Source organism: Cupressus sempervirens, chromosome 8 (genome assembly GCF_028749045.1).
Source record: "Cupressus sempervirens isolate cs-2001-9-10 chromosome 8, ASM2874904v1, whole genome shotgun sequence".
NCBI classification, from domain to species: Eukaryota; Viridiplantae; Streptophyta; class Pinopsida; order Cupressales; family Cupressaceae; genus Cupressus; species Cupressus sempervirens.
In genome coordinates, this window is record NC_143125.1 from 590,986,681 (window position 1) to 591,012,628 (window position 25,948).

The window sequence follows — 25,948 nt, forward strand, 5'->3', positions numbered from 1 at the left end:
TTATGTAGCTCGACCTGCATTATGGCTCGATTGTAGTGTTGACCGAACAACTTTGCCTTGTGAATGACTAAGTGTTTTGCACTAATAAACAATACTAGGATTGCCTTTAGGTTCAACACATTACCCTAGGATCCCATCTATGGTCATCCGTATTGCCATCCATGTATTATGCCTTTTTTTGTCCTTTAATGTATGTATGGTGCTATTTGCTATATGATTGGTGCAATCTATTAGGAGGATAACCACATCCTACATCATTTCCTTTGCACATTGGTAGAGCCTCTCACTTTGTGGAAGGACATATAGATCTCATACATCTCAATGAGCCAACCAAATGCCAATATCCACTTTGGAATATGACATATTTTAGTGAGCAATTCTCAAATCAAAAGTATAAGGATGACATCGAGCTTGAACAACACCATGACCAATTCAAATCTCTTGGTATTGGTGATTTCCATAAAATAAATTAGACATTTCGACATTATCCATTATATAATCACTTAAATATTTTATAACTGAAAAAATAACCTCCCAAACTCAAAATTAATTTTATAAAGATTATTACTATCATTATTATTATTATTATTATTATTATTATTATTATTATTATTATTATTATTATTCATAACTTCCATCAATTTCTTTAGTCAACTTTATTTCGATAAGATGAAACGTCACGATTCTTGGCTTTATTCATTTAAAAAATAAATAAAGTAATATTCGTAGCTTTCAAACCCTGCGCATTCAAGAATCTGGACAGAGGAGTTGTTTTGCTTTCCGCCACTTGTTTAGTCGCGTACGATACCACGTAATCTATATTTGACTGTGGATAGTCTAAATATCTGGGAACAGCACACTTTTGAAGTCTCAAATCTCTTCCCTGCGATTCAGGTATGCAATGGGACGGAATCCCACTTAATCTGTTCAAGGTATTTATCATTTCATAGGACATTAATCGAGCATTGAGTAAAATTGATAACATCTCATTTTTGTTCTTAATCTTAAAGTTTTGACGGAGGTTAGAATTATTTATTTATTTTCTTTCGTTCCATGACATTTTTCTTTTTGGTAATTTTAGCGATAATTATGCTCTAGTTTTCCTGTTTTCTCGTGGTAAATTTGTCTTGCTTTCGATTGAGTGCAATTATAGTGTTTAATTTTGAAATTAAGTCTGGGAAATATGGTGGATTTTGTTATGCTTTTAGGTTGAATCTGCCTATGGCCTTTTTGGACTTTTTAGCGTTAATTATATTTAAGATTTTCCATTTTTTCTGTCGTATATTTATTTTTGCTTCCGATTGGTGCAATTACGGTGTTTAATTTTGAACTTTAGTCTGGAAAATTTTGTCAATTTTGGTAGGTTTTGGAATCTTTTTTCGTTTCATGGAGGCCATTGTTCACTGCGAAGGCAAGGGAAAGAAGATATCCATTTCAATCCCATTGGATATTAAGTACAAAATTATCGTTTCCCAGTGACCAGGGCTCTTCCGTATTAGGTTTTTATTTATGTTAGATTTTTGTGTTGTTGTGGGGAAACTATCGCAATTTTTGTTCTTCTGATAGAGTAGTGTTGGAATCTTAGTTGGGCTGTGGTCTGGTTATAGTGGTTGTAAAAGCACGTAAGGTTATTGGGTTTAACTTTTTTAGGAAGTCCATAGATTATGTCGCTCGAAAAGAGAAATTCAGAAGTTATCTTTGAGCGATCTGTTTAGAAAAATCAAGCATTAGTCATCTCAGTGGCTCTTTAAGCTTGAGTTTTGGGATTCCTGTTGTCATTCATGGGCTAAGCCGTCAACTGACCTGATATACACGGGATTATACATTCAGAAGAAAGTGGTAGCCATTTTATTGGGAATGAAGCCAGATTAGGATTCCTACTTGTCAATGAAGTGGGATTATTGTATCAAAGAATTTAACCCCACAAGAGACTATGAGGAGAAGCTGTACATAGGAGCAAGTATCAAATGGAGAGCTACTGATATGCATGGGCTTATACATTCACAAGAAAGTGGTAGCCTTTTTTTGGGAATGATACGAAATTAGAAGTCCTACCTATCAATGAAACAAAATTATTATTTGAAAGAGTTTAATCCCACATGAGATCATGAGAAGGTATACATAGGAGCAAATATCAAATGGAGGCCTATTGATATGCATGAGCTTATCTGTTCACAAGAAAGTGGTAGCCATTTTTTTTGAGAATGAAGCCAGCTTAGGAGTCTTACTTATCAATGTAGTAGGATTATCCTATCAAAGAGTTTAACCCCACGGGAGACCATGAGAAGGCATACATAGGAGAAAATATCACATGGAGAGCTTAAATGCTCATTGCGTAGCTTAGGACAAGTTCTCATCATCTGTGGTGTGAAATAGGTAGAAGGATGATACCTAAGAAAGAATGGGAAGAGAGAATATGTTTATCTTGCGACATGGGAGCGGTAGAGACAAAGCGACATTTTATCATGGAGTGCTCAACATATAATGACATACGGTCTAGATATGAAGATATTCTAGAGTTGGCAATTTAGGTGCTCTTTTTGAAGAATCACAGCTAGATATTACAACAAACTTAGTTATCAAAATTCACTGTCAAAGAGATGACTTAAAGAAGCAATTTCAAAAGGCCTAGTGTTTAAGCACCCTATTCTAGAGTGTGTTATTTCTTAGGGGGTCCCATAGGCTGCTTTGGCCTCACGAATGTTATTGAAATTTTTCATTCATTCATATCATAGCATTTCCATAAGTTTGTTAGCTATAGAGCTGTTGGATCTCTCGGTTGGAAAGATGTAACTTTAATTCAGCATGCTCATGTGCCGACACATAAGTTTAATTTAATTTATGGTGAGTTTTAGGTGGCAGAAACATTAATTGCCAGCTTCATCAACAATCCAAATTTTAGGGAGTTTGAACTGGAATAGCCTAGCGCTAGGGTATTATATTGAAAATACTGTCAACTTGGAACATTATAGCAAAAAACAGATCAAACAAGTTTGGGACAAATTTCTTTACACAAATAAATTAGAACCTTACAAATTAAATCAGATATACATAAATTGTCAATTACAGAAGTAAGGTATTGAAAACGTTTTTATTTGATTCTTATTGAACAGTTGAGGAATACCAAAATCTGGTTTCAAACCCTTTATTGTTCATAGCATCTATGCCTGAACGAATACCACTAAAGTGCTTAGAAATACTTCTGAAACCATTAGCAATAGCAGACTATGATTCTAAAACTAAAATCCACTTCCATATCCATACCTACACTTCTATAGCATGCATGCAATGACTAAAACTGTTTGCTTGGGGTAGTGTCCAAGGTTTGACGCTTAGGGTTTGCGTCCTTAGCATATAGTTCTGGCAGCAGACCAAAGACACATAAAATTATAATGAAAAAAGTCCCTAATCATTTCTTTCTATTGTACTAATATAGCTCTTAACCCTTCAACCCTAAAATTTGTGCTCTAAAACTAAACTTGGCCGTGATAATAGGGCAAAGAATATCCCTCACCACTAATCCACAAAGTAAGGAAAAGTCTGAAATTATCTAATTTGACTTGGCTCCAAACCATTATTGAAAATCATGAAGCCACTTAAGTGAATTGGGTTCTACTCCTTATTGAAACAAAAGACTTCTCAAACTCAGAAAAAATGGCTCAGTATGGAGAAGAAACATACTACAACCTTATTCGGAGAATTAAGAACTATAGGTAGAGAAGGGACATGAGAGTCCTCCCTTCTCGAGATTGCTAGTCCACAAGAGATTGCAAGTTTGGATGTTGTGAAATTTCCTCTCCCTTCCAGAAAGCATCTTCTAGAGGCAATCCTTCCATTTGATTAGATATTCCCGGATTAGTTTGCTTCTTAGTTTTCTCTCTCGCCAATCAGCAATGTCTTTAGGTGCAAGCACCAGCTTCCCAGATTCATCCAATGGTGGTAACCCAAGAGATTCAACTGCCTGTTCTGCGTTTTCCCAAAGCCTTCTTCAATCAGGACACATGAAAAATATTATGAATCTTACTATCCAAGGGAAACTTGATTTCTTATGCAACCTCTCCAATCCTCTAATCACCTTATAGGGTCCATAAAATCTTGGTTTCAGTTTTTCTGCTCTGCTGCTCTTTAGGGAAGATTGCCTGAAAGGTTATAAGTGAAGGAATAATAAATCACCAACCTAAAATTTCTCTTTCCACCCTATGCTATCATCTAAAGCCAAGTCCACAAATGACAAAGCTCCTTGCTAACACTAAAAGCCAAGTCCATGAATGAAAGAGCTTTATGTCCATACAAAGCTTTAAATGGGTACATCCCAACAGTCATATGATATGTTCTATTGTAGGAATACTTACCCAAATATAGCCATTTGATCCATGAAAGTTTTTGTCCTGAGACAGTGTTCGGGAGATAGCCTTTAACTCATTCGTTTACTATTTCCATCTATCCATTTGTCTGAGGGTGATAGCTGTTACTTGGCATCAGTGCTGTCCCTACCAACTAAAGCAAAACCTGCCAAAACAAGTTGATAAACTTGTTGTTTGTATCATTAATGATGGTCTTCAGAAGACTGCAATCTGAATACCTCTCTGAAAAACAATTCAGCAACTTGTGAGGCTGAGTAATTAGTGGCAATGGCAAAGAAATTGGAATATTTGGTCAATCTATCCACCCCTTGTACTGTTGGGAGACCTGTGATGAAGTCAATTGAAACACCCTCCCACTTTTGTTCAGTAATGGGCAGGGGTTGCAGAAGACCTGTTGGAAAGGTATGTTTTGCCATATTTTTCTGACAAATTAAGCACTCACAAACATATTACAGCACCTCATCCTTAAGACCTTTTCAAGAAAATCTTTCTCTAATCCACTTGTAAGTTTTAAAGAAACATAGATGCCCTGCCATAGTAGTTTCATGTACACCTTTCAAAATATTTTGCTTCAGCTTGGACTTTGGTACAAGTTATATTCTACCCTTATAGTATATAATATCTTCTAGCACATTATATTTGGCATCATGCATCTTCCTATCTAGTATATCAGAAGCTAAAGAATTCTTAGCATATTTGTCCAATAGCTGTAATATCCAATCAGCTGAAACTTCTGTAAGTGGACAAAGAATAGGTCTCATAGAAAGTGCATCAACCACCACATTTTTCTTTCCTTTGATGTACGCTGCCTCAAAACCATACGCTTGAATCTTGCTCACCCATTTTTGCTGCCTCTCATTAAGATCCTTTTGTTCCAAAAAAAAATTTCAAATAATTATGATATGTTCTAACAGTAAATTTAGTTCCCAAGTATTGTCTAAATTTAGCTAAAGTATGTATTATAACTAACATCTCTTTGTCATAGGGGGAGTATAGTTTTTCTAGATATTTGAGCTTTCTGCTCTTAAACACAATAGGATGTTTATCCTGCATCAATACTGCTTCAATTACCTGTCTTGTAAAGCCTTTGTAAAATCTAGTAGTGCTAACATTGGACACGTACTATTAATACCTTTGAGTTTATCAAAAGTAAGTTGTGTTTCTGTGGGTCAATGGAAAGCACCTTTCTTTGTAACATTTTGTCACCCAAAATTTGTTTCTCTCACTCTAATCGTGCCTAATTTTGAGAGCAATCTGCCCAACTTGCCTAGTACTACTGCTTTCTAGGTGTTGATCTATTAATTTGTATCTTGCTCTAGTACTTCCAGGAGAGTTTATTGCCAATTCAGAGATATAGCTCATTGATTTATTGCCAATACGGAGATATAGCTTGTTGGGAATAACAGAAATTGATTTATTACAAAGCAATTGGTAAAATACTTGCTTGTTATTAACAGAGACCAAGAGGTCTATATATGATAGTAAAGAATATAAATATTCTATTGTAGCTAAAAGAAAGCTAAAGAAAGCTAACATATAACTATTGCTAATTATATATTAGAAACATTCCAATATTTAGAATACATTACAAACAGAGAACCATTAACTAATAATATAAGCTTATCTATTATTGCAATACCCTCCCTTAATGGTTAATCTATCCAAAACACCAAGTTGTCCTTTGAATTTGACAAACTTATTAGGATCAATAGGCCAAAGTGTGCTAACAGAAGACCACCAAGCAGCCATAGCTAAGTCTCGAGAATTGCCAGAATCAGTAAGTTAGAAAAGACCATGATCCTCAAGACCTACTGCAACAATTGACTGAGTCGCCCTATTAGTGATTGTTAGGAACCTGTGTGTTCCTTCTGTTTATTTTGTTAGAGTAGTGTTGTTGGACGCATATGCTTTGTAAGTCGTCCCGTGAGTATATTTTATTATCCCACATGCATAGGTAGTATTACTTTTCTAGATCGTACCCAGTATATTAGAATAGGTTGAGGCCCTTGATGGGCACGGACGAATTTATTGTATTGAGCTTGCTCAAAGGAGGTTACCCCCTCGAAGTGGCCTGCGATCAGTAGATTCATTCTGAGTTCTGCTATCACTTTGTATTCTGTTATTTCGAGCATTCTCACGATATTGCTATAAGGAGGTTCTTCACATATGGTATCAGAGCACTCTCTTGGGCTCGCTGGGTGGAAATTAAATCAAATTTTTTTTTTCTGTCGTGGCCTTCAGGTTCCTCTCACTTCTAATATCTCTTGTTATTGCAATAACTCTTTTCAGTTGTTCTGTCTGTGAGTGAATTTTTCTAAGTCGACTGTTCACAAAAAAAAAAAAAAAAAAAGAGTAAATTTTTTTCTGTTTTTTAGTCGTAGCTTCCTTGTTTGCTTTCTGTTTCTGCTCATACTTCCGCAGAACGTCTGCAATATCATTTCGCATACTTCCTTCCTTGGCGACCCAACCCCAAATTTTACATATCAAAGCCCTAAATCCCTCATTTATCTAATTTTAGGGTTTGCCCTATCTTTTTCACCTCTCATCCAATCGCCACCAAACTGAGCCACAAGATTCAATTCCTCATTTAGCTCCCTTATCCCTCTTGGACTGTTCGCCTCATTTCGCCTCCCTACCCTTGAAACCTTCATTTTTCTTTTTCCCTTGTCCCTAGATAGTCTCCCACCACCCGTCAAACACCCATTTCCTATATGAGTTTTACCCAAATCCAAGTTTGCCGTAACTAAAAAAGTTTTTGTTTCTCATCTTCTACCCATTCCAAAAAAAAAAAAAAAAAAAAAAAAAAACGTTGTTTTATGGTTGTTACGCGTACAGGAGCAAAAATCATGGAAGAGGAAATTGCATCCCTTAAAACCAAACTTCAAGATCTGGATGACAAAATTCTGGGTCTTAACTTTCAGCAGTCAGCCATGAGCCGAAACCATTCAGGAGATACTGGGTCCTCTTCTGGCAATTTCCGTGGACCAAAGCTTGATTTTCCACGCTTCGATGGTTCTGATCCGACTGGATGGATCTATAGGGCAGAGCAGTATTTCAGCTTGCATAATACTTTGGATAACCACAAAGTCCCCCTTGCATCTTTTCATTTGGAACATGAAGCTCTTCAATGGTTCCGTTGGTACATCAAGGCTACTGTAGGCCCAACGTGGAGTGAATTGTGCACCCTCCTTTTGGAGCGCTTTGGCCCTAGTTCCTTTGATGATTTCACAGGAGCACTAACTAAACTGCGTCAAACAGGCACTGTAAGAGAATACCAGACAGAGTTTGAAAAATTAGCTAATCACACAGAGGGCTTGTCTGATGAATTCTTCCGTAGTTGTTTTGTCAGTGGTCTGAAGGATGCACTTCGCTCAGAAGTCAAAATGTTTCGACCTACTACAATGATGGAAGCCCTTGGGTTGGCTAAGTTAGCGGAAGACAAGATTAGTGCCCTACAACGCTCCAGATCTAATTTTGTTCCATTCAGAAATACAGGTTCTCACAACCCTCCAGTCATACCAGCTCCCAGAACTACTCCGATCAAGCACTTGTCTGAAACAGAGATGCGAGTCAGGCGAGACAAAGGGCTTTGTTATAATTGTGATGAGAAATGGTCTCGGGGCCATAGATGTGTTCAGCAAAAGCTCTATCTCTTGGATGTGGATTCTCCACCGGAACTGGAAGAATATGTAGATGCTCAGGAAACAGTGGGTGATGAGGTTGAGCCTCACCAGCCTGAACCTCCTTCACCAGAAGCTCCACCAGAGATATCTGTCCATGCTTTGGCAGGAGTCACTACTCCACAAACCATGCGGGTCCAGGGTTTCTTCAAGAAGATCCCTCTTACTATACTCATTGATTCTGGTAGCACTCATAACTTCATTGATCCACGAATAGCCAAACAGGCTGATTGCTTTATCCATCCCTGCTCTAGCTTTGAAGTCATGATTGCCAATGGGGGCACTTTACCTTGTAAAGGGAAATGTCGCAATGTGCGTCTCTCTATTGGAGATTATAACATGCGCTCTGACATGTTTGCCTTACCCTTAGGTGGCTGTGATGTGGTTTTGGGTGCCCAATGGTTACGCACTCTTGGCCCCATTCTCTGGGATTTTGCTGAACTTTGGATGCAGTTTTCAGCCGAGGGGCACCAACACACTTTGAAAGGCTTACAACCAGGGTCTCTCAGCATCATCAGTTCCCACCGTATGGAAAAACTTCTTAAGAAGAATTCACATGGTGTCATCGCTCAGCTCCATTCCATTCAGATGCAGCCATCAGCAGTCTCTAGCACTCCTGCCGATCTCCAACACATTTTGGACAAGTATTCTGGTATATTTGCTGAACCTGTGGGATTACCTCCTTCTCGTCCAGAGGACCACCGTATTCAGCTCCTTCCTGGCAGTGTTCCGCCCAACATCAGGCCCTACCGCTACCCATTTCATCAGAAGACCGAAATCGAGATACTTGTCCGTGACTTACTGAAGCAAGGCATTATTCGCCCTAGTACCAGTTCCTTTTCTTCTCCAGTTCTGCTTGTTCGCAAAAAAGATGGGTCATGGCGACTCTGCATTGATTTCCGAGCACTTAATCATCTCACTATAAAGGACAAGTTTCCCATTCCAGTTGTTGATGAACTTCTTGATGAACTTCATGGGGCTCATTTTTTCTCCAAGTTAGATCTTCGTTCTGGGTATCATCAAATTCGGGTTAATGAGGAGGATATACCTAAAACTGCCTTCCGCACACATGATGGTCACTATGAATTTTTAGTCATGCCCTTTGGCCTCACGAATGCTCCTTCAACATTTCAGGCAGCGATGAATAATATATTTCGACCATACCTCCGGAAATTCATTCTGGTCTTCTTTGATGATATCCTCATATATAGCAAAACTTGGGCTGAGCATCTCCATCATCTGGAGCTTGTCTTGCAACTTCTCTCTGATCATCAACTCTGTGCAAAACTATCTAAATGTGTGTTTGGCCAGGAGGAAGTGGAGTATCTCGGGCATATTGTTGCACACCATGGAGTGCGGGTGGATCCTACAAAAATAGATGCCATGAAAACTTGGCCGCATCCTAAAACTCTCAAGAGCCTTCGGGGTTTTTTGGGGTTGACTGGCTACTACCGCAAGTTTGTCAAAGATTACGGGAAAATTGCAGCACCATTGACAGCTCTCTTAAAAAAGGATGCCTTCTCCTGGACCCCTGTTGCTGAGACTGCATTTGAACAACTGAAACAGGCTATGTGCAGTACACCTGTTCTCGCGATGCCAGATTTTTCCAAACTCTTCACTATTGAGAGTGATGCTTGCGGCAATGGATTGGGTGCTGTTCTCCTGCAAGATGACCATCCTATTGCGTTCACTAGCAAAGCCCTCTCTGGTAAGAATCTAGCCCTCTCTACTTATGAAAAAGAAATGATGGCTATTTTGCATGCTATACAGAAGTGGCGACCATACCTCTTAGGGAGTCATTTTTGCATCAGAACCGATCACCAAAGTCTGAAATACTTCCTGGAACAACGGGTATCCTCTCCTACACAACAGAAATGGGTCAGCAAACTCATGGGGTATGATTATGAGATCACCTACAAGAAGGGTAAGGAGAATATTGTGGCAGATGCTCTTTCTCGCACATTTGATAATCAAGCTTCCCTTTCCGCTATTTCTATGCCCATTCCCAATTGGTTAGCGTCTGTTCAGCAGGGCTATGACAGTGACTCTTCTTTATCTCAAATCATTCACCAGCTAGCCAATAATCCTTCTGCTATACCACATTACTCTTGGGATGGTGCTTCTCTCCGCTACAAGGGTCGGCTAGTGCTTCCTCAGAACCCAGCTCTACATCAGGCTATTTTTTATGAACTCCATGCTTCTCCTTCAGCAGGGCACTCAGGCTTCCTCAAAACTTATGAGCGAGCAAGGAGAAACTTCTTTTGGAAAGGGATGAAACAGACGATTCAACAGATGGTGGCTGAATGTGATACTTGCCAACGCCACAAGGGTGAAACGACCCTCCTTCCTGGCTTGCTCGAACCATTGCCCATCCCTACACGGATTTGGACTGATATTTCTATGGATTTCATTGAAGGGCTTCCTAAATCCGGTGGCAAGACAGTGATCTTGGTTGTGGTTGATCGTCTCTCGAAATATAGTCACTTTTGTGCCCTCAGCCACCCCTATACTGCCTCCTCTGTTGCACAAATCTTCATGGACCAGATATTTCGTCTTCATGGACTCCCTTCTTCCGTTGTCTCTGATCGTGATGCAACTTTTACCAGTCATTTTTGGACTGAACTGTTTCAGAAAACTGGCACCAAACTGAAGATGAGTTCGGGCTATCACCCACAAACTGATGGTCAAACTGAAATTGTCAATAAATGCTTGGAAACTTATCTTCGTTGCTTCACTTCCGAACAGCAACATCAGTGGGCCAAGTGGCTCCCTTTAGCTGAATGGTGGTACAATACCTCTTACCACACTGCCTCTAAAATGACTCCATATGAAGCAGTCTATGGTCAGGCACCTCCAGTGCTCCTTCCCTACACTCCCAACAGCTCACCAGTCCAGGCAGTTGACATAGTTCTCCGCAGCAGGGATCAGATTCTTCGTACCTTACAGGATAATCTTCACATGGCCCGTAATCGGATGAAACAGCAAGCAGATCAACACCGTTCTGAGCGCTCATTTCAAGTTGGGGATATGGTTTTTCTTCGTCTACAGCCATACAAACAATCCTCCCTCAAGCTGAAAGGGCGTCATAAGCTGGCCCCAAAATTTTATGGGCCTTATAAGGTTCTGCAGAAGATTGGTTCAGTTGCTTATAAACTGGAACTTCCTCCTTCTTCCCGCATTCATCCAGTCTTTCATGTTTCTTGTCTAAAGAAAGTTCTGGGTACCACTGTCAGAGCACAAACTACTCTCCCTGAAATGGATACGGAAGGATCCATTATCCTGGAGCCGGTGGCAATCATTGACCAGCGCACTCGCCAGCTTCGCTCTCGCTCCATCTCTGAGGTCTTGATTCAGTGGCATGGCATGCAACCAGAGGATGCTACCTGGGAACCCCTTCTTCAGATTCAACAACAATTTCCACACCTTAAGCTTTGAGGACAAAGCTTTTTTCTAAGGGAGAGGGGATGTTAGGAACCTGTGTGTTCCTTCTGTTTATTTTGTTAGAGTAGTGTTGTTGGACGCATATGCTTTGTAAGTCGTCCCGTGAGTATATTTTATTATCCCACATGCATAGGTAGTATTACTTTTTTAGATCGTACCCAGTATATTAGAATAGGTTGAGGCCCTTGATGGGCACGGACGAATTTATTGTATTGAGCTTGCTCAAAGGAGGTTACCCCCTCGAAGTGGCCTGCGATCAGTAGATTCATTCTGAGTTCTGCTATCACTTTGTATTCTGTTATTTCGAGCATTCTCACGATATTGCTATAAGGAGGTTCTTCACAGTGATGGTACACTGATGTGAACTAAAGGTGATATCCAAGTGTGGAGAATGCTGCAGTAATTGATTGTTTGAGAGTAGATTTAGTTTCATCCTTGGAACATAGTACACATCGAGGAAAATGAGATTCCTCCCAACACATTGAATCTAAATGTTGCCTTACCAACAACGGTGTACTCTTCTCCGCCACCAAAAATAATAGAATCTGAGTAAGGCTAGTAGTCAGTGAACCAGTATCTGCGGCGGGTGAAATGACGAGAAGCACCTAAATCAATGTACCAGGCAAATGACTTCACGTGATATGCAAGTCTTTTCGCCATGAAGGCGTAAAAGGCAGATTCTATCTGCTCAGTGTGCTCTGCACTATTTCCTTTGGGTTGTGAACTTGATTGCTTAGATTGGCCAGCTAAGCATTTTCGACATTTAACCTTTATGTGACCAAACTAGTGGTAATAGTTGCATTAAATGTTCTTCCGGGAGCCTTCTGAAGCTGGAGGAGAGGACTTTTGTTGAAAAGATTGCTGAGACTTGCCATGAAGGCATAAAAGGCAGATTTTGTCTGCTCAGTGTGCTCTGCACTGTTCGTTTTGGGCTGCGAACTTGATTGCTTAGATTGGACAGCTAAGCATTTCTGACATTTAACCTTTATGTGACCAAACTTATGGTAATAGTTGCATTGAATGTTCTTCTTCCGAGAGCCTCCTGAAGCTGGAGTAGAGGACTTCTGTTGAGAAGACTGCTGAGACTTGCCTTTATCCTTTTGAAAGGATTTAGTAGCAAAGGCTTACTTTGTGGAGGTGGCGCTGGATCTGCTACCGAACTGTTGTTTCCATCGATCTTGCTGAAGCAAAAGTGTGTAGAAATTGGTGAACTTCAGATCAACATTAGAAGACATGATTTTGAGAGTGTCGATAAGATGCTCGTAGGACTTCAGTAAACTCCGGAGAGTGATAATCACAATGTCCTCTTCCTCTATCTTGCGACCAATGGCAAGCAACTAATCACAAATTTCTTGAATCCTATTCAGGTGAGCCTAGAGCGATGTTCGCTCGTCCATGATAATATAAAACAAAGTGTTCTTCAAGAAGAAAGCTTTGCTTTTGTCAGAAGTTTCATGAAGATTTTTGAGATCATATCTCGACAGTTGTCTTGCTAGATGGAATCTGAGAGAGCTGATCATTAGCGATGGATAATTTCAGAAGCATCACTGCCTTCTGATTATTCAAATCCCATGTATCCTGATTAGCACTAGGGGCAATCGGACGTTGTGTAACACCTAGAATAATCTGATTGGTATTCTGATATTAAAAAATTGCTATTATCCATTGCTTCCAAATGCCATAATTCCGACCATTGAATTTGGAATTGCTCTCGAGCAAAATATTGGTTGATGATGCCATTGCACATTTTTCAATGAAAATTTGTGAAGGCATGTTCTTCGAGGAAAGAAAACAGAAGACCAAAAAATTTGAAGGGTGACTCATAAGAGAGCTCGAAAAACCTAGAATGAATATATTGTCGGTTTGTGGATCTGTTGGCTTAAAAATTGAGGCACGTAGAAAATTTTTGACAACCTAGTTAAGCTCTCGGAAAACCCACCAAGAATATGTGACCAGAAATTTTTTTTGAGGTAAAAAAACCAGGGTTTCAAGTGAAAAAGTAGGTTGATAGCCACGGAGGTTGAACATGCAAAAAAATGGGCAGATTTGGACAGAACTGGCTGATTTGAGTTGCAGAATAGGGGCTTTTTTGTTGAGATAGCAGAGGCAATGAAAGGTTGTCCCAAAAAAAAAAGTGATTTCACCCTAAAAGTGCGAGTCTTCTAGAAATGACCTCAGAAAATGGCAAGTGTAGCGGAGGAAAAACTAGATGTGTTTCAGGCGTGATTTGGAGTAAAAAACCAGACGTGTTTCACACATGATTTGGAGCAAATACCAGACACATTTCAAATGCGATTTGGAGCCAAAAAACATTTGTGTTTAAGATGCAATTTGGAGCCAAAACCATATGCATTTTAGGATTCAAATTTCTCAAGGTAGAAACCCTAGGTGGGTTGTAGAGAGAGCCTGAAATAATTTCACAAAATTTGAACACAATTTCGGAAGAAATTATAAATTAGTCAAATTTTTTTCAGTATTGGCTTTGATACCATATTAGTAAAATACTTGCTTGTTATTAATAGAGACCGAGAGTTCTATATATACAAAAGAATAAAGCAATGTTTCCTTAGGAAACAATCATAAAGAATAGAAATATTCTAATCTTGCTAAAAGAAAGCTAAAGAAAGCTAACAGATAGCTACAAGTAACTACATATTATAAACATTCTAATATTTACAGTAGATTACAAACAGATAACAATAACTAATAATAGAAGTTGATCTATCGTAATATGATTTGCTTCCAATTTGGTGTGAAATTAAATGATCTAAGCTCTCATTTATAGGTGATTTGGGTGTGAAGAGACACATTACCTAACAAGGCTAACCTTGCCTCTTTTAGCCAATAAAATTTCAGTAAATTTAATTCATTCAATGTGCCTCAATTAAGCTTGGTAGCCCAATTTTGTCAACCCAATAGGTTTTTTGGCTGCTATATCAGCCTCCAATTGGATATCCACAAACTAACACCAGCTCCTGATACCCTTTTTGGTCTTGTATATCATATTTCAGAACCACACTTGGATCGATTCATTGACCACCTTTCCTTCACAACCCTCCTATTAGGCATGTTTGCTAATTAGGACAATTTTTTGTAATCTCAAGCAAATGGGTGCCTTCTTACAACCCAACACTTCTAACACCTTAGAAAGTCAGAGTACCTCCTAAACAACATAAACACTTCCAATTCATTCATACCCCTTCAATAATTTATTTTGCCAATCCAATCTACTCTGCTTTCACTCCTACTTGCTTGTCACGTAGGAATGACAGGCTTAGGGCTTCCTCCCAAAATTAGCCAACTGTTTGGACAAGTTTAAGAGATCTATAATCTTACAGGGCATACTTGGGAGAAGGATTAAAAATTGACTGGAGGATGTAGGCCGAAATTTCATGCTTTCCTCCAAACCCTAGGTCTGTAAAGTTTTTAAGAACCTAGTAGAAAAATGCTTGCCAAGTTTGTCTCCTGTTACTTAAGAGCTGCAAAACAAACACAATCATAATTTTGACACCTAGATATAAAATTTACTGTTAGTTCCGTTCATAATTTTGACACCTAGATATAAAATTCAGCAATCCAAACTCTTGAAATTCTGATTTTGCTTCATGAATCTGAGATTAAATATTACCATTTTAAATTTTGGAAAAGAAGAATGATTCTTGCTGCATCTTTCCAGCTCAGAACATTTGTATTCCACATTAATATTGTTCTCTCTAATGACCTGATTCAAAGTATCCAATTCTTTAGGGTCCAACGCATCTTTATAAGTGTTAAAGTAATGAACCGATTTTATATCAGCCTTTATATCAACTGTGCACCTTCACAAACAAGTGTCATGAATCTGCTCTTTGGAATCTCCAATGCTGCAGACATCTGTGACATATTATAATAGTGTAGGAGTTTAAGATTAAACTTTGTAAGCCTCGGACTTTTTGTTTTGAAACACTTCTCCATTCCTCTCCTTCCAAAGAAGCGAAAGGATCTCACAAGATAAGATATATAAAAAATAATTAAGTTTAAGATCAAACAAATCCACAAACTCAGCAATAACTTCACTCTAGGACGATTGTTCCATCCAAACAGTAGGATCCAAGAAGATAGACCACACGCCATGTGCAAAATCACAATAAAAAAAAATGCTTAAAAGATTCAAGAAAATTATATAATCCACATTTAATGGACTCAAAACCCCTCGAAGATAGAACAATAGCAACAACCAGCTTTATAAGAAAATAGAGCTAACGAAAGCACAACTTTTTGGTTCAATAGGTGAATGCCAAATAGAATAAAAAATAAAGTACCACTGATAGTTTGGCCAGTCAAGATCCTAACACTGGTTAACCTAATTATTGATCGATGGATCATCTTTTAGCATATGATAGAGCTGCTTAGTAGAAACATCAATTTGCATTGAGCCATCTGTCCTATTTAACTGTCTGAAGAAAGAAATAGAGTGAAACATTTTACGAGGAAAGAAACCAGTAGCTTTAGAAATAAGTTTTGAAGTCTTCTTCTGAGAAGGAGGGATCCCATACTTGTTATTGATTTCCTCACAAGTCCCCAATCGGTTATCAACCTAAACATTCCTAATGAGTGTAATGCCTTTACTATGCCATAATTTTGTAGAATAAGTCTGAGTATAAGCGAGGTTTATTGTTTAGAGAGACCCTCCACCAAACATATTTGTCTGTAACAGTAAAAAGAGGAGAGTCCCCAACAATTCCTTTTGAGGAAACCAGAGGCCTTGCTTGAGACCAGACCTTCCACAATGAAGCAAACACATTACAATCGAATGGTATTGTTGACGTGAGTTTTTTTCTATTATAACATGCAAAATCAAATACTTAATGTTTCAAGGAGAATTACCAAACACTCAGTCCTCTCTTGATATAAGGTCATCTCTCATGCTATAAGCTTGCAAAGTAAAATCGTGAAATGACTTCAAGGTTCCTTTTTAATTGCAGACTTAACTCAATTTTATGATGTGATATGTTGGTTATCACAAAGGGACTTACACTATTCATTTAATGGATATCAACTCTTGCACTTCTAAAGTTTTGGCTCTACAAGGCACAATGAAAATATAGTTCATCTTCCCCACTTTAACTCCAACAAAAAAAAATCTAACCTCTCCATCTACTTCTGCTTCTACTATGAATACAAGGAATCATTGATGGACTTGGACTCTACTAGATCTAATCTCACCAGCGGCTCCATCCACCTAGTGGAAGGTTATAAGGAATACCCAAATGGTTTCACATCAATATCCTCTCTCCAATCCCATCATCTGGATGCGAATTAAAGATGGAATATCAATTGAAGTTAAGTGTTTTCATTGGCTTACCACACAAGGCACCCTTATCATTGGCAAGATACTAGTGGCCTGGATTTGTTCGAGTCAAATAGGAAAACATCCACAATAACTTCCATTCAACTAAACTACTTCAACATGAAAAGAAAAATACTCCAAGTGAAAGATTGAGGAGACCATGCAACACTCCAAAGCAATAACAAGTAATTCACCACAAAGATTCAACAATGAATTATCAATTACTTTGACAAGTAGTATATAGCAACAACTTCATCAAGTCTCTCTGTTAACTATCCTACCCTACTCTAGCTTTCTAATCTCACCCCACAAACTAATGAATGACAAATGAGAAGGCCTTGGCCTTTTATAATAGCTCAATTACAATGAAGGCCAAGTTTGATTCAAGATCAAGGGCCGAGATTTCTTCCCACAAACCCTAAATAGGGTTGCCAAATTTTCAGCCAATTACCCGACGGCACCAATTTTATGGTCCAACAAGAAAATTACAATGATTTTGATAGCCAATGAGAAAATAGGACACTCGGCATGTTGTGATTGACTATGCTCGAAATTGATTTTTTTTAATTAGAGACAAACAATTGCCACCTCATTGCCCTTAGCCTCTGCTTGGAGTTGTAAACTTGATCTTTTATTGATTTTCCTTGAATGTCCTCATGTAGTTGGATCCTTTGTGCTTTCCTGAATTCCCTTGATTCCTACTTGAGTTTGCAGGTTGATGGCTTGACCATGAATCCTTCCTTCACACTCGAGTCCTCAGGCTTGAGCCATCTTCTTGCAGTATCTACTTGAAGTCTTGAGGCCTTGATAATCACCTTGCACTCTAGCTTCTCTTTCTAGATTTCACCTTGCAAAATAAAGGAGAAGAGCAATAATATTCTGAGGAAACTCTAAAAATAAATTAGCATCAACAAAATTCATCCCAATTTAAGACCAAACATCTTGTGAAGTAGAGGCAAATTTTAATCTCATCATAATCCAAAACTATTTATTATTATTAATTTTTTTCTAATTTTCGTCACTCGCTCTCTAATTTGTTTTTTGAGAAGAGGTAGGATGGTTTTGGTGATTAATAAAGGATGATTGTTGGCCGGGAAATTTTGGAAGATGTGAAATTTCCACAAGAGGGGAGATTTTGGAAGATGTGAAATTTCCACAAGTGGGGAGATTTTGGAAGATGTGAAATTTCCACAAGTGGGGAGATTTTGGAAGATCAAAAATTTCCACCAAGAGTTGGTGCTCTTTAAGGTTTCTACATTGTAACGCTCCTTGGTTATTCCTTGCTGTCCACTTGATCATGATGTTTCCTTCATGCCATAAATTGATCTACTAATGCCTTGAAGGATGAAAACTTGGGAGTCTCAATGTGGGGAAATTTTGGAAGATCCGAATTTCCATTGGTGGAAAATTCCAAAGTTGCGAAATTGTCAATTTCTTCCCCTCATTGTTCTAATATTGCAATGCTTGAGTTGCCATTAGATGAAATGTTTGAGCTTGAGATTCTTTGGGAGAAATGAGGGGGAGATTTTGGAAGATGCGAAATTTCCATCAAGGGGGAGATTTCAGAAGATCAGAAATTTCAACCAAGGGGGAGATTTTAGAAAATCCAAAATTTCCACCAAGACTTGGTTCTCTCACAAACTTCGTCCACTTACATAGAAACCTATCTCTCCCAGACTAAAATTCCACTCTCCACGTGGACTTTAGCCTAGGAAAATCCCTCTAAGTGACTTCAAAATACTTGCACAAACTTGAGATCAAAACTTGCTTCCCAGCTAGACAAAATTGCTCAAACTCACCCTGGACTTGGGGACTTAAAAAAATGTTGTCAACCAAAACTGCCTAAGACAAAGAACTCCTAGATGCTAAAATGAAAAGAGGGGTCCCCATTTGCAATGGAACGATGGTGTGAAAACCAGACGACAGGTATTAGTTCGAAATCTCCCAAGACAATGCCACAAAGAGGTATATCCTTCCATTGTTTATCTCGCCTGATAAAAAATCTTTCAATATTATTCCTAACTCAAACTTTCCAAGGTTCATTGTCCATAAGGGCTTTACAAATCTGTTTAGCTGCAAGTGCTATACCGTGTACTTGTAGGCTCCTAAGTCCCAAGCACCCCAAGCATTTGTGTCTACAACACCACTCCCATCTTACACAATGTCTTTTTTTTGTTACCCAACCCATCAGACCAAAGGAATCCCTCAAGATCTTGTTAATGTTGTAGCTTCAGTCAGATTAGTTCAATCAAGAGATAAATTGTTCTTAACAGTAATCATGTTTACCAGTTAAACATTTTTACCACTGATTAATAATAATTAGATAAGTCACACACACATGTTGTGTAATGTCATTAATATCTAATAATTATTAATCAATGTAAATTATTGACTAATACTTTATTATTTGAATTATTGATCTGATTGAATCGATTATATATCAAATGCTGCCATCGATTTATTGAGATTGATAAACATGTTTATAAACTTTGTAACATAATTATCATGAATTGAATTCCCTGTTTTGATCATCACTTATCAATCAGGATTATTGGCAGTAATGAAAATGGTGCATATTATTGTTATGAATTGCAGCATTGGAAGTAACAGGCATATCCCATGTAAGACATAGAGAAATGTCTCTACGTGGGACATGATTCTTACACACACACACACACACACACACACACACACACACACATATTCAGATCTGCTGCAATTGGAAAATACAAACATAACACCAGTATTATTACAAGTTGCAGAGATCTCTTTTATAAAAGTGAGCATTTCATATTCAGTCAAATATAAAATATACTTACAGGTTGCAGCAACATCTAACTGTACACATCTGTAAGAAAAAGTAAATCAGTAATATTATCAAGGAGATTCTGTGAGATTGATTTATCATATCAACCATACAAAACTAAAAGGTATTATAATTTGATCCTAATTTTTTAACAGATTTTATCAATCTTGTTGACTTGGTAATCAACAAATAGCCAGAAGGATGCATAATAAATTATACGAGAAGCCAAGACTTATGCAAAACTTGAACTTTGCCAGCCGAAGAGAGGACGTGAGTCTGCCACTTCATATGCTTTCTTTCAATTTATGTATACATCTACTGCCAAATGTCCTTGGTGGATGTCTTGATGGCAAAGGGGATACCAAGATATCTGACAATAGTTGCAGGTCCAACCCATTGCCAACCTCTAGATTCAATCCAATGTGGAGGGTTGTCTGACCGAGCCAAGGTGGGTCAACTTCTAAAGAGCAATTTTGGCACCAGAAGAAAGACAAAACAATTGTTATCTATCCAAAGCATTATCAAAATTGTCATAAAAAAGTTATAGGAATAATGATGTATCATCTACGAACTTATGGAAGGATATACCTCTTTGTGACATTGTCTTGGATGTATCTCCCTTTTATAAATGTAGTCTGAGTAACGGAGTTAAACTTATTTAAGAGGCCAACGATTCTTCTAGCCAGGAGTTTTGCAATGATCTTGTACGATAAATTCAAAAGCGTGACGGTTCTCCAATTTTTAATGATTTATCTCTACTTTGAGGGAGGAGTTCAATGACTCCCATGTTAATGTTTTCCCCCAAAGAACCTTGCTCAGAAACATCAGCATATAATGCCATAATTTCCATACTGATTTAGTCTGAATTTTGTTATATAGAACTCTATAGGGAGGTTGTCTGGACCTGGAGATTTCGCTATCACTGTTGAACTGATAGCAGCTTCGATGTCCTCAATCTTAATGTTGTGTTCAAGAGAAAATGAATCCTCCTTTGATAGTTTCTTAGGGATAAACTTCAAATGTTTTTTAGCAGTCTCTTGCTTTCACCTGTCATATTCAGAAGAAAGTAGAATATTGTAGAAACTGAAAAGTGCACCCTTTATATCATTGGTCCCACTAGTCAAATAGTTATCAATCTGGATCTCCTCGATCAGTTTCCTTTTTTGATTAGCTCTAATAAGATTTTAAGAAATATTCACTCCCCCAACCCCCCAATCCCCTGTCTCCTTTTAATCAATTCATTCTGGGACTTTCTGACCTTGAATCTTGTAATTTTGCATTTTTCTAAGGTGCACTTTAATCCAATTTCAATCACATTTCAACTGACCATCATTTTGTAACGTCCCTATTTCAGAGATGTATTTTAATAATAATAGAGTTTAAAATATAAAATTTAAACAAATATATACATAAAAAAATAGTAAAAATTAATTAATTAAATAATAATATAGAAAATAGAGAAATGAATAAATGACATAATTAACAATATATAAAAATAATGATGTATTATTAACAAGTTATATATTATCAATATATAATAAAAATATTAATATAAGATAATGATCTACGATTCGAATAAATAATGATATTCTATAATCATAATTGATTGGGTAAAGAGAAAAGATTTGTCTCTTAAAAGTATAAACACTCATATAAATAAAGGGTGAAAACCTTACACAAAATCATCTACTCAGCTACAAAGGAATTACTTAGAAATACTAGTGAATTACACACAAGGCAAGAAAGCCATATATGCTTATGTATTTTTAATATCTTCAGAAATATTGGAGACACAGGAGCAAAACTAAATTGATACAGTCTGCGAGCAATGTAGGGGAAAACAAAAACAAACATCTAGGGGGATCCAATTCAGTGAAGGTCAGAGGGAAGGAGAGAATCTCAGTCAGCGTTGAAGAGATAGATCCTCGAACAGGGAGCACGATATGAAAGGGAAGATCCAGCCAAGATTTTCATTGGTAGACTAATATCAGAATATACATTACAGGCATAGATATAACCAGTGATAGCGGAGAACCATTTACATGGATTAAGCCAGTAGTGAGAGAATCAATCGTAGCTACAGTTTCAGTATACATAGTCAATCCAGAACACTGTAGCATGCTTGGGAGAAGACATATTATTATGCAAAGTTAGCATAGCATGAAAGAGGCATTGAATAAGGAAGTATATCCAATTGCCACAGAGGAGTAAGGGTCTATGGCAATAAGGACTGGAAATCCATACGTTGATGTCAGCAAGAGACAATGATGTCCTTGGCTATTGATCTGCAATCATCGAACAAGAGAGAAGAATAAGATCCCAAATACATATGAGATGAATAAATATGGTTGGTCAAAACCATCAGCCGAGTGACAGAACATACTAGAGGATATTCAAACTGCTTTTGATAGAAGAAATGAGTTCGATAGCAGTATAATAAGCTGCAACATGTTCTATGAAGGGATCACACCATACACAGTACGCTACATAGTAAATAAATACTATCTGTTGCAGTCTAAGATAGCCAATGATAAGAGAGGGAATATCATGTGAGTGTTATCCTTAAGTTGCGTAGATCAAAAAAGATGAATAACTATGGAAATATGTCTTATTTATTGTCTACCCATACTAGGAAATGCTACTAAAGTAGTGAATGTTTATTTTGTAAATGTCATACTTATCCAGATTGGCTTAACAATATTTTGTATGGTGAAGCATTCCAAGGAAATAGGATACCCTCAACATTCTCTATAATACAACAGGTAGAGTCATACAACATCGCATCAACATCTATAGACAATTAAAATTGGTTTAACACTAGAGAAAAGAAAACAAATTCAGGTCATTGAACCAGAGTGATATATATATATATATAGGCAGATTTGAAATTGAGTTTAATTAAGATGTGATAAAATGAGATAACAAATATATATGATAGCCAAGATATTTGGCGAAGAGTGTTTGCTTGAAGAGTTGCCAAGCAGATCAGAGATGGAGTATATGATGAAGTCCAGTCAATGAATCAAAAATGAGCCGAATGGACATCTGAATTTGCAAAGTGAGTTGTATTACATCAGAGCAAACCTAGCTGTTACTTTTTAACCATTGTGACAGTAAAATTCTTTAATCAAGGTTGACCTAACAGTCACATTGCAAATCCTTTAATCAAGGTGACATTTTAATGGAATGATCTAAAGACCTCTAACAAGGCCACTCCTAACAGGGTGATTAAATCCTTTAATAGGGTCACACCTAATATGTTTTGTTACCTTTAACAGGGTTGACTCTTTACTGAGCTCACTTTAGAAGAGTGAAAAGTGGTAGCATGTTATTCGGTGGTTTTTCCCAAATTGGGTTTTCATGTTAAATCCTGGTGTCATACTTGTGTGAATGTTGTTTTCATGATGCATGCATTTATTGTTATATATTTATGTTATTCAGCATATGCTAAACAAAGAACTAAGTGTGTGATGAATAAGTTGAATTGCTGATGAGTTGTTATATTGCCTGAGTGGATTTATGAGTTAGATTAAGTTGTTTGAAGTTGTTAAAAGTTGAATTGGTACATTTGGACTTGAGGATGACCGATTCATCCCCCTCTCAATTATTCTAACCATTCTAACAATCTTTGGTGCTGTTATCTTGGATTTTTGTGACTCATCCACAGATTGTTTGGTGTGATACTGTACCTTAGGCATCAAAGGCTTTCTTATGGAAATACTTAAATCATTTGTGTAGAATAAACTTTATTTGTGTACAATATTTGGGCTCAAATTCACTTCATTCCCCAATAAACCTACAAGCAGGTCTTAACAGGATATTTTGAGAGGTTATTGTATAACTTTTAATTTTTAGTTCTCTTTTAAATTAAAAAATCTTTTGATCTTCATAACAATATCATGACATTGGTGCTTTCAAACCTTTTTCATTAGTTTTTTGGGTTGAGCTAGTTTCTTGGACAGTTCTTTCTTTCTAACTGCCGTAATTTCCATCCAACAGTGAACTTTACAAATTGTCGATAGTGTGGAGTGGAGTTGATCATTTCTAAGTTTTGAAGTCCCTTGTATGTACTGTCCAGAGAATGGTCAATGTGCACAGAAGTGAAGTAAGTAATGAAACATACATTCATTTATGTTGTCTTCTTTTTTGTTGATAGTTATAAATAAAATTTGAAATGCACATTAGAAAATGAAAATAAATAGTATTGTCTTATTTCATCGTTGATTAGGAAAGTTGGTGACACTAAACTTGGTTAGAGATTGGAAAGGAACCCCATAGAGGGAAAAGTTAGAAGAGAATCTATTTTGAGGAATGGCTACCAGAGATGCTTTTTAAAAAAAATTTAAATACAGCTTGGTGCTGATTTTTGTCTATATATTCCACATTGTTTGTGGCATATGCTTCTTTTCAAGTGTTCTAGTGCGAGTCCCTGTAGATATGCCCATCTTGATTAACTACAACTATCTCCAGATTTAGATCAGCACCTTAGTAAAATGTAGTGGTTATGGGTTTCATTTACAATGTACTTTCCTTTGCAGAATTCGAACATAGAACAAGTTTTCTTTTATTTGAGATTTCAGACATACAAGGAATTAAACAGTGCAAGGGTACACATTGCAGACAGAGAAGTCAAACAAGCAAGAAAATTTTCATGTGCAAAATTTCATTCAAGAAAGAATATCTCATGTGCAAGATTCACTCAATTAAGGAATTGAACCATTCAAGACTACACTTTGCAAGAAATGGAGAATAAGAAAAATTTCTATAATAATATGGACTACATTTTACTTTGTTGAGGAGTATATAAAATTGATGTTTAGTGAACCTCATTTTTTGGCAAGAAAAAGATTGGTTGGAGAAGCAACAGTGAGAAAGTGATATTTTTCAACAAAGTGGAACAGCAACCACATTAATATAAGCCATCAGTGAAGACTAAATCTTTTCTGTATATCAGGATCTAGAAAGTAATCCTGTCTGTTTTAAACTCAACTAAGATGTCTTCTGTAACTGAACAAATAAATCTAAAACCAAAACAAGTCTCTAGTTCCAAACAGAAAAAGACTCTTGAAAATGCTGAAAATGTAGAACTGCTGAACTTTGTAATAAGTCACGATCACATCTGCTAGAAATAGCGCAAGCCATACTATTTCTGACAAATATGACTGATCTGAACTGGAAAACTAAAATAAATTATATCCAGGATTTATAATAAACATTAACATCTGGAAACAGCTTTAATGGGAAAATTGGTATCTCCAAAGAGTGTGCTATAGTAGCTAAAAACTCTCAACTAATCTGCTTTTCTTCATTTATTTTTGGGAAACTAAATCAAAGATTACATATATGAGAGAGAAACTTAGACACAGTTAGCAGAATTTGTTCTCAGGATAAATCAATAAGCCAAAAGTTTTTTTTATCATAAAAATGCAACTTAATTGGGAAAAAGTTGGGTTTGGATTAGGGTTAGGTTTTCTGAACATAAAAAGATCACGCAACTGGCAAGAATTGCAAAAAATAGTAGGGTTATGTTTTCTGAAAATGTTTGAAAGCACTAAACAACAAAGTGGTTGTCTTGTACACCTATACGGACATTTCCAATTGTTGCAATTTTTAATCTATACGATTGCCTTTTTGAGAAACACAAATTGTGTATCTAGGGGTGGTGAGCCCCAAATTGTCACTCTACAATCTTAGAACTTAGTTTCACCTTCAAGGCCAAGGGCGATTTTCAAAAAGGTGAAACAAGGTGTTCATCAGAAGACTATCGAGTATTAAAGGCCAATTGATGAGAGTGGGTAAATCCATCTACAATAGATCATTACAAGGCTTTTAAGTTTTTATGCTTTAGAACATTGTCACATTTGTCAAATGTAATATGACACCTGTGCCAATATGACACTTGTGCCAGCAAAAGTGGCAAGGAAGAAACATTGGCAGCGATTGCTTTTTAAAGGAAAAACACAAAAACTATCATGGAAACATTTCATTACAAATATCACATACGATAGTAACTTCCTTTTGGTTTCAAAAGATGTTGTGTTGTGAGGTTTTCACACCATCACCCCAAAATTTTTTGGGGACCCCCTTTTTCGGTCGCCTTGGCAATCTTTTTAGGAGTTGTCCAAGAGGTTTTCGATTTGAAAATTTTGCACCTTGGACGCCTTTGGGCCCAGGAGGGATTTGGTGTGATTTGTTTTTTCACCCGGTGTTAACTTGATTTTCCAAAGCGTGTAATTTTATCCTTAGACCAAACAAATTTCAAAGACAACATTTTTTCGATGATTGAAACAGATATTCGGCAGGATAAATTGCAAGTGTTGGACTTAAG

The 25,948-nt window shown here is 37.2% G+C and overlaps 1 protein-coding gene across 8 annotated transcripts in view; it reads left to right on the forward strand.

Annotated features, from left to right (window-relative positions):
* The first annotated feature begins 848 nt into the window (after window positions 1–848).
* The window catches only part of LOC149543817 (uncharacterized), a 63,057-nt gene continuing 37,957 nt past the window's right edge, over window positions 849–25,948 (forward strand). For 4 of the 8 annotated variants that reach the window (XM_089798498.1, XM_089798499.1, XM_089798504.1 and 1 more), the window contains exons 1-2: window positions 849–932; window positions 23,620–23,725. Coding sequence is in view for 4 of the 8 variants with exons in the window: in XM_089798504.1 (XP_089654630.1) it covers window positions 23,702–23,725 (24 nt within the window). In the remaining 4 variants the exon portion in view is untranslated. The remainder of the gene's footprint in view (window positions 933–23,619; window positions 23,726–25,948) is intronic. The other 4 variants (XM_089798497.1, XM_089798500.1, XM_089798503.1 and 1 more) reach the window with 1 other exon arrangement.